Source organism: Durio zibethinus, chromosome 20, assembly GCF_047325235.1.
Source record: "Durio zibethinus cultivar Kanyao isolate XHJ-2024 chromosome 20, ASM4732523v1, whole genome shotgun sequence".
Classification (NCBI taxonomy): Eukaryota; Viridiplantae; Streptophyta; class Magnoliopsida; order Malvales; family Malvaceae; genus Durio; species Durio zibethinus.
The window spans coordinates 10,300,487-10,310,273 of record NC_143181.1 but is presented as its reverse complement, the minus strand read 5'-3'; the positions used below and the strand labels follow the sequence as shown (position 1 = coordinate 10,310,273).

General features: G+C 32.3%; 1 protein-coding gene across 3 annotated transcripts; it reads left to right on the top strand.

Moving 5' to 3' along the window:
* Positions 1–760: 760 nt before the first annotated feature.
* On the top strand, positions 761–8,409 carry LOC111315774 (uncharacterized). Of its 3 annotated transcripts, none has more exons than XM_089749639.1 (8): positions 761–1,137; positions 1,737–2,528; positions 4,768–5,117; positions 6,739–6,947; positions 7,258–7,514; positions 7,642–7,820; positions 7,916–8,002; positions 8,099–8,164. In XM_089749639.1, exons 1-7 carry the CDS (start codon positions 897–899, stop codon positions 7,997–7,999), a joined length of 2,112 nt encoding a protein of 703 aa, XP_089605765.1. In that variant the 5' UTR covers positions 761–896; the 3' UTR covers positions 8,000–8,002; positions 8,099–8,164. The 3 variants fall into 3 exon arrangements, with proteins under 3 accessions (XP_089605765.1, XP_022773513.2, XP_022773514.2); XM_022917778.2 differs by having other exon boundaries at positions 8,077–8,164; XM_022917779.2 differs by having other exon boundaries at positions 761–1,125; positions 7,916–8,409.
* Positions 8,410–9,787: the final 1,378 nt, after the last annotated feature.

The following is a 9,787-nucleotide window of genomic DNA, read 5'->3' as shown; positions in this document are numbered from 1 at the left end:
ATCTAATAAATCGAATTTATAAACTTTGATTTAGATCAATTTCAAAAAAATATTTGATTTAGATTTGAATTGACTTTAAAAAAAATTATAATATTATTTATTAACTGAAATAACCGAATAAAACTAAATTAAACGGTTATCACCTCTAGAATTATTTTTTACTCAAAATTTATGTATTCTTTCACATTGGGAAATGTTTAGGTTAACAAAAAACAACTCCTATATCCTTACCTACCAAATTAAGTTTCAAATTTTAGTTTAACATAGTAAAATCTATCATTTTTTCCATTCAATATCCAAAAATCTTTAAAAGTAAATTATTATTAAATTATAATAAAATATATAATATGATATATCAATTTAAAAAAAATTTAATATAATAAATAAATTATAAATATATTAATTAATATAATATTTAAAAAAATTATTTTTATTTATTACATATTATTATTTAAAATTAATTAAATTAAATATAAATATAATATTAATTAATATATTTATAATTTAAATATCATATTAAAAATTTTTAAATCCAATATAACATAATCCATCCGATGGTGAAATATTTTTAGAAAAAACCTAACCGACTCAATAAAAAAAAAAAAAAAAGTCAATTTAGTAATTTCAAGAGAATTCTATGAAAGCCGAAAACCTGATCTCCCTCCCCCGCCGCCCCGTTCTCCGATCCGTCCTTCGCCGGCTAATAAAACAAATATTTTTTTAAAATAAAACTTAAAAAATACATTTCTTATTTCACACTTCAAATCCTTTCTTTTTTTGCCCTCTTTACATATAAACACAATCAAACATAATATACATATATATATATATATATTCTATCTCTCTAGAAGGCAGTGAGCTAACTAGAGAGAAACAGAGGAGATTAAAATGCGAGAATGGGTCAGTACAGGCAACAGTACCACTACTGTAATGGAACGACGACAGAGCACGTGGCCATTGGGTTTCGAGGAGGTGGAGGTACCGGGAACAAGGTGGCTCGATGGCGCCGATCGGGACGCGTCGACAAGAGCTGCCGGATCTCCATCGGCTCTCTCATTGTTATTCTCTCTCTTGTGCTTGTTGTGACTGTTTTCGTTCACTATTACATCTCTGCTGATAATAATGGTAATAGTAAAGGTCAGTTTTAGAATTTTTTTTCCTTTCGAGTAATTTGTTGTTTGTTTCTTAGGAAAAATGCGTGAAAGTGAAATTTGAGATTTCAGTTGCTACTGCTTATCTGCACATTTTTATAGATTAATTACTTGCTTATGGATCAATGCCAGTTGTTTATAGTCGGGATTCGTTTGGATTCAGAGAAATGGGGATAAAAGAGAGAAGGAAATTTGAATGAGTTCAATGTTATCTTTTGGTAGTTTCCAGTTGATATAAGATCATTTTAATCAAATATTAGTTTAGATTCGAAAACCTGATTATTTTGTCGCGAAACTAGATTAAAAGTATGGGTGTTATGGAACTTGCTTTGTTTAGATATTGTGATTTTATCATGCGATTCATTTTTGGTGCAACTTTGTCATGTCATTTGATGAATATGAATTTGATTTCTTTCGGATAAATGAGTGGAATAACTTTCCTTTTAGGGCTTAAGTTTGACTTTTTTTTTTCTATGAGTTAATTGTGATTGAATGAAGGTTTTGATTAATTATAAGTTTCCAAGTATAAAGATCATATGATCTGTTGCTGGGGCGAATTTATTAACCAGATGTACATTCATGCAGAATTAATTAGTTATCATTCCGAGGATGATGATTTGAAGCTTGATTCTGATTTCCTCACTAATGTGACACGAATGGACAATTTTAAAATCCTTAATTTTGGCAATGGTTCTGTAGCACATGGCCGTGATTCACGATATTGGGATAGGGATGATAGGAGAAGGGATGATGATTACAATGAGGATGTGGTGGACCACAATATGATGGATTCTAGAGATGAGTCACTTGATGGTGACCATATTCCCATGAAAATGAGGAATGAGAAGGAGGCTTCTCTTGATTCTAATAGGGATTTGGATAGTAGGGGTGTTGGGTTGTACAATGAAGCTGGGCACAATGAGTTAAAATTGTATGAAGCTGAATATGAGGCATCTCTGAAGAATGGGGGCAAATCACGAAAGGAACTTGGAAATAGCCATCAGCTCTCTGACAGTAAGGACTTTGGAGTGCATGATGAGGTTGATGAGGCTGATGATCACTTTAATGATGGCATTGATTCTAGTGATAGTCGGATGGAAGATTATGATGATTTTGGAAATAACAAGGAGTATATTTTAGATGAAGCAAAATCTCAAGATGAAAATATTAATGAGTCCTCTACTTTCTCTAATGCTACAACTAGCAATCAACATGTTGTCAAAGAGGTTAGGGAAAAATCCACTTTATCAATGGAGGCTTCTCAAGATTTTGATGATGTTGGTGTTAATTCTCATCATGTTGGTTCCCTTGGTCGTAAATCTGGAAAAAGCTCACGGGCAGATTCAAAAAGAAAACCAAGGCGCCGCAAATTTTCTGGTAATTCTACTGTTTAATTATGTAAATGTCAGATGTCATTAGACATATGTGGGCATGGATATATTTGTCTGTCTATGCACATTATATTCACCATGATTTCAAGGTAACAAACAGTGCTTAGATCTCTAGACTCTGGTATTCTGATTTAAATTACATTATGTTTTTTTTTCTTCCCTGATGGGTTAGAAGTAAGTTTATGGTTTAATATGGAAAGAACTAGGATAATTTCAAGATAACATAGAATTGTCTGGGTTATGGTTATGCATACTTGGACGTACATAGACTTGATTGTCTATGTACGTTATATTCTGCATGATTTGAAGATAACAAACAGTGGTTAGATCTTCAGACTCTGGTATCCTGATTTAAATTACATTGTATTTTATTTCTTCCCTGGTGGGTTAGAAGTAAGTTTATGGTTTGATATGAAAAGAACTAGGGATGATTAGGATTGGGAGAATCTTGAGTCAGGATTCGTTTGGGGCTTGTATGCAAATCCTGTTTGCTTAAAAGGAATTAGAAGGAAAGAATGTTAATATTATATCAAAGAGCTATAAAAACTAGAGATGGAAGATTAAGAACAAAAATTCTTGATGGCTTTATGCTGAACAAATTTCTGAGCTTTAAATTCCTGATAATGTGTCACCTATCCAAAGAACAGCAAACTTTGTCATAGTTGTGGTCCAGTACACTTTCAGAACTGTTAATTCTCAATGTTACAATAAATCTTTGTCTTAGAAAGCACTCAAATCAAACTACGAAAGGAAATTTTAAAACTTAATCTCAAAGTGGTCTAGGAGAAGGCTAACATGTATGTTATACATTTGATGCTAGAGAAGAACTTTAAGGTTGCAGTGACATGGCATGGTAACTGGTCTCTTTCATTTTTACAAATAAAAAAGGAAAATTTACAAGCCTTAAAAGTTTTACCTGATGAATTACATGGAATGTGTGAATATATTATATAGAGAGCTATGAGAGAGAGAGAGAAAGAGAGAGAGATGGAAGATTAAATACGTAAATTATCCACACTGTTATGCCAAATAAACTATAAGCAGCTTTAAGTTCTCAATAACATGCCAACTATCTGAAGAAGAGGAAACCTTGGAAAAGTTGTGTCAAGGTAAACTTTGAGAACTTTTTAATTCTCAATGGTAAAGAAATATCAAATCTTTGCCTCAGAAAGCACCAAATCAGAAAAAAAAAATAAAAAAGATCGTTCTTCAAAAGGCAATCTAAGTATCTAATTCAGTTTTCACCCGTAGAGTATCATGGACAGTATATGTGACAGTAAAGCTTGGAATTTAAAAGTTGCAATGACATGGAACAATAGCCAGGTCTCTTTAATATTTTAAAAGTAAGGAGAAAACAGTGTAAGAGCCTACTTAGAAGTTTTACCCAATGTGGACATCCTTTTTTTCTGCGTTTCTTTTAATATTTCCTTATATTCTGAGTGCCATAACAAAAGCTATTTTAAGACTTTATTCAAGGATTTCAGTCAATGATGTGCCTTTAATGAGCCTTGGTTGTGCTCTGTTTATTATTTGAAGTTTGAACTTCTAGCAAACACCAAACAGTGCAAAGGAAACCTACCTTGAGGTTGCATTGTACTCACCTCCTGCTGGTTTAATTAAGGAGTATAATGCCTTTAATAACCTCTGTTTCCATAAATAACTTCAAGCCTCTATTCTATTAACTACCTTTCTAACATTGGATCTAATATCATGTGTTAAGACATTAAAATACCCATTATACTTCATTGAAATTAATTTAGCTTAATTTGATGCTTTTTACTTTTACAAATATTCATCTTGTTGAAATGCTTTCATTTGGGAAATATTGCTTCCATATCAATTATTTTTTTCTTATTAATAATTACATATTGCAAAACTGGTACTGTTAGTTCCTTCTAGTAAATACCCTTTTTCAGAGTACTATTTCTTTCCCTGGTTGTCCTAAAGGATATGGATTGAGTCAAGTGATGGATAATCTTATAATAGCATACTGTAACAATAAATTTGCTTGACCAAGCATGCTGAAAGTGGCTGGATTCCATGCAGTTAAATTCTTTTATCAATTCTTGTACACGATTAAAGGTCCTCTTTCTTTAAAAAAGACAAAAAAGAAGGCCTTCATGAAATTTCTAGTTCTATGTTTTCTCATTGTTTCTTTATCTGTTAAATACTGTGTATTCTTTATATTTACTTCTTCTTGACTAACATTTTACTTTAAATCTTAGGCTCTTGTGAGATGAAGTTAATAAATTCAACACACATTGTGGAGCCTTTAGAAAGTCGAAAGTTTGCACGGTTTTCCTTGCAGTATATGCAAATGGAGGAGAAGCCTGAAAGAGAAAAACAATGGATACCTAGATTCGCTGGGCATCAGAGTTTACAAGAACGTGAGGAATCTTTTTTGGCACATGACCAAAAGATAAATTGTGGGTTTGTTAAAGGTCCACAAGGATATCCAAGTACTGGCTTTGATCTGGCAGAAGATGATGTGAATTATATCAGCAGGTGCCACATTGCTGTCATATCTTGCATTTTTGGAAATTCAGATCGCTTGAGGACACCTGCTGGCAAAAAGGTATTTTCTGAGTAAACAACAGTCTCATTATCCTTTTGTGATTGATTTTGAATTTTAAAAGGTATGCATGTCTGTTTTTAGAAGTAGATGTGCATTTGTATCTTCTGTTATTTTCTTTATTTGTTTCTTTGTTTCTTCTTTTTATGCCTTTCTATGTGCATATAGAGATTGGACTTTAGTACTGTTTGTGATGAATGCATTTTGTCACAGTGACTTTGTAATAACCTGACGTGCATTTTAGCTTTGCATCCTTAATTAATAAGAACCTTTATGTTATCTCTTGAGAACTTGGTCATTCACACACGTGTATCTAGCCGTATAGGAGGAGAAATAAGTTCCTATCCTATTCTTTTGGTGTCAATGATTATAGTTGTGCACAAGATATGTTGAGGTCTGCATTAGATTTGTGATTTTATTGTAGAATTAGCAAGTTTCGTATTTTCCCTTTTCTATGGCTCTTTCTAGGTTTCTTGAATGTAGGAGGCTGCATCAATTCAGAGACAAAAAATGCTATTAGATAATGAACATTTGAAGGAAAGGAAAAAAAAACAAAAAAAGAGATTTTGCAGAAGCCTAAAGAAAGTGAAGCTGTTTCTATGGATTCTCTCCACTCCGACAGATTAATAACTTTGTCCAAAATTTTCTGAGCTACGCAGAGATGCCTTCCAAAGAAACATTGTATTTGTAGCAATAAGTTGAGTTGAAGGCAAGGATTGTGTTCTGTGCCCACCAGCCTTTCAAATGCCCATCCTCGATCCAAGCCCTGACTTGGACTCTTCCTCCATCCTTGCCTATCAGCGGAGTTACCTTTTCCACCAACCTTCACTTTGCAGGGATTACTAAAGTTCCCATCTGCCAAGCGAAATCTTGTAATTCAAATTGTTTTCAAATAAGCATATTGGAATTTTTATTCTTAAAACCATTAAAGTTATCCCCATCTGCATGTTGAACAAAGAGACTGTGATGTCGATGGTGACATAAGTATGTTCTGGAGTTAAGAAATTGGAGAAAAAAAGAGAAAACAATGTCATAGCTTGACAAACAAAAAGAAGAGAAAGAGAAAAATGAAGAGGAAGAGAATGTGATTGGTGCCTGAGTTCCTTGGCGTGCTATTGATTGGAGGAGAGCTACCTCTAGTGGTGTATTTAATGAGGAAAAGCAAGACCTGAAAGCAGGGGTGGCTGATATTGCCATAGTGGACAAGATTTCATACCCTATGAACAACTTTGTATGGTTATTAGGGCATACAAGTACTTATATGCTAAATAATGATATTTTGATGAACTTTCCTGGGGTATGTCTAGGACAGCTTAAAACCACTTTTGCCTTGACTCTGTGTAAGGACATTATTATAAAACCTTAATAATTACTTTGCTATACTCCATAACCAAAAAGCCTGCTCCTATTGGGTTAATTGGGACAGAATCTAAGTGGGAGGAAGGAACAGCCACTTCTATTGGTCATCATTTAAATTTTTAGACCTCTCTGCATAGTTTCATTCATACATATTTACTATTGTACATTCTTTAAGGGTTTACCATGCACGCAATTTTGTGTTTTGATATGTATCGTTGAATTACTTGAGAAAAAAGTGATTTGGATTATTTTCTCCTGATTTTAGGTTACTCGTTTGTCAAGGAAAAATGTCTGCTTTGTTATGTTTGTGGATGAAGTCACGATGCAAACGCTTTATTCAGAAGGCCAATCACCTGATGGTGGTTTTATTGGTTTATGGAAGATAGTGGTTGTAAAGAATCTTCCATATGCTGATATGCGCAGAGTGGGCAAAATACCAAAATTGTTACCGCATCGACTATTTCCTTCTGCGAGGTTCGAACTGGATATTTGGAAATTTCTATTTTGTAAAGCATCCCCTAATTTTGTATATGTTTCAGATTTTGTATTACTTAGTTTAGTATTTTCTTGTTCTATTTGAGGATAGATGCGGTGTTGTGGTGAAATGTTATTAGGTTACAATAGTCCATCCCTGACTGACAGTTCTGTTAGCTTTTTATTCAGCATTTTGTGACTGTTTTCATGAGTGAATTTTTATTTTAAGAGTAGAAAGATTTTTTATTATGAATATCTGTTTGGATAGCAAACGGGCTTGACATTTCTTTCTTAACTCTTCTGGTCTCAGGTACTCGATCTGGTTAGATAGCAAACTACGTCTACAGCGTGACCCTTTACAGCTTCTAGAGTACTTCTTGTGGCGAAAGGGTCATGAGTATGCTATTTCTAATCACTATGACCGTCATTGTGTCTGGGAAGAGGTTGCACAAAATAAGAAGCTGAACAAGTATAATCATACAGTCATCGATGAGCAATTTGATTTCTATCAGGCTGATGGGCTGAAAAGATTCAACTCTTCAGATCCTAACAAGCTACTTCCTAGCAGTAAGATGTGCCCTGTTAGATGTTTGGACTCGCATATACACGAATATACACCTGAGGGTTTTATTTATGGCGGTTTGAGCTTAGTATATTGTTTGAAATGCTTGCTATTGTATGTGTGTGTGTGCAGATGTGCCTGAAGGTTCGTTTATTGTTAGAGCACACACCCCATTGTCAAATTTGTTCTCATGTCTTTGGTTCAATGAGGTTGAGCGGTTTACTCCCCGTGATCAGCTAAGTTTTGCATTTACATATCAGAAATTGAGAAGAATGAATCCTGACAAACCATTTTATCTGAACATGTTCAAGGTTAAGCACTCTGGCAAGAAGTGGCTGCAGATTTTAAAATTGAACTACTATTAATCTAGATTTTCATATTCTCCCTCCTGATTCTTTCATTGCAGGATTGTGAGAGGAGAGCCATAGCTAAGTTGTTTCGACATAGGTTAGAGGAGAAGCGAAATGGTCAGCAACAGGCAACGTTGTAGAATGTATGTTGTATTATCGACATTTCCTGTTGAATATCAAAATTTTTTGTACACTTTCCTTGACCCTTCTGGTTCAGTTCCTTGTAACGAATGTAACAGTGCTACAAGTTGCAGCAGTGCTGGTTTTTGCCATAGAATGATGAATTTTGCAACTTGTAACGAGGATATCTGGAGTGGATATGATGTTTCTTGTGCGCGATATGTTGGGCATGGCGCCGTATGCTCAGGCAGTCCCCTCAATTTTAATTTGGTAGATTCTGTCAATTAGAAAATTCAATTCTGCTTCATTATTCTTTGTTCACATTCATTATTCCGTACGTAACAAGCAACGGTACCATTGTACTTTTTACACCAAAATTTGTTGTATTATTATATTATTATTATTATTATTATTATTATTATTATTATCATTTTTTGAACGTTCCCAATCGGCTATTAAAGTTTGTTAATTTTGATGGGGGTTTGCAGGCTTGAATGATAATTGGCCTGTGAGTTGCGATGCAGTTTTAAGATTTGGTTTGGTAGGAAAAATGAAAAGAAGTGATGATGAAAAATTTATTAATTTAATAATTAAAATTGATAATTTTTTTTTAATTTATAGTTTAACTATTAGATTGATAAATTTTTTATTCTCGTATTTTTTTCATATTTTCATTTAAGCAAAGTCTTAAATGTGAGAAACGTGCTTTCATGAATTACAGAGTTTGGGAAGAATTCTTTCTACGATGAATCCTAATTTATATAGGATTTTGTTGCCTAGCATTTTAAGAGAATTTTTAAAGAAAAGTTCATTATTCAATTGGTATTTGAAATTTGATAAGATGTATTAAAAAATATATACAATTGGCATTTTAAAATTTTAAATTATGTAGTATGTTAATTTAAATTCGAACACCACTAATTCAAATTATTTATATTTGTTAAGTACGATTGATATTATCATATTTAGAATTGACATAAAATTATTAATATTTTTTTCGATGATGATGTACATGTGGCATCAATGTAAATTTTTACAAAATATTTATTTTTATTAAATATGAAACTTATACAATTAATAGGGTATACTATTTAAAAATTTAAAATATAAATTATATATTTTTAGATATCAATTTGTATATTTTTTGTTGCTATAATTTACTCTATGATCGTTGCATTAATTAATAGGTTTTCTCAATATATTAGAATTCATCACATAAACATTACCTTTAATTTTTAATATCTTAAGTAATCTTAATTAATGGGTACTCTGTAGGATACTCGGTCACTAATGAGTATGCAAGGTCTGCCATTGTCTTTTAGTGATTTAAATAGTAAGGTTTTGCTATCAAATTCCCTTAGAACACTCTTTTAAGATTACTAGATAAAGTAATTAGTTTTAAATCCACGCAACAAGGAAAATTTTTTTTATATTATTGATTTATTATATATATTTATCTAAACTAAAGATGATAAGATTATAAACCATGTTTAATGTATTAAGAAAGAAGTGAAATAAATATTAATAAAATTATTCATTATTTCAAATTCCATTCATTTGTATTTTTAATAAATTATCCAACAACCTTTATTGAGTATTTAGTAAAGGTTATCATTTAAATTTTTAATTGATTTAATAATGAATATTTATGTACAAATGGCGGAAATATTTATTCGGAGAAAGAAAAGATAAGTACACTTTTACATAAGCATTGAAAACATTAAAGCCCTATTTGGAATTGACTGGACCTTCAGTAAGGTACAGTCAGTCACTTTTTTGTCCAATCACAATTGGGTCGTGCATGGATA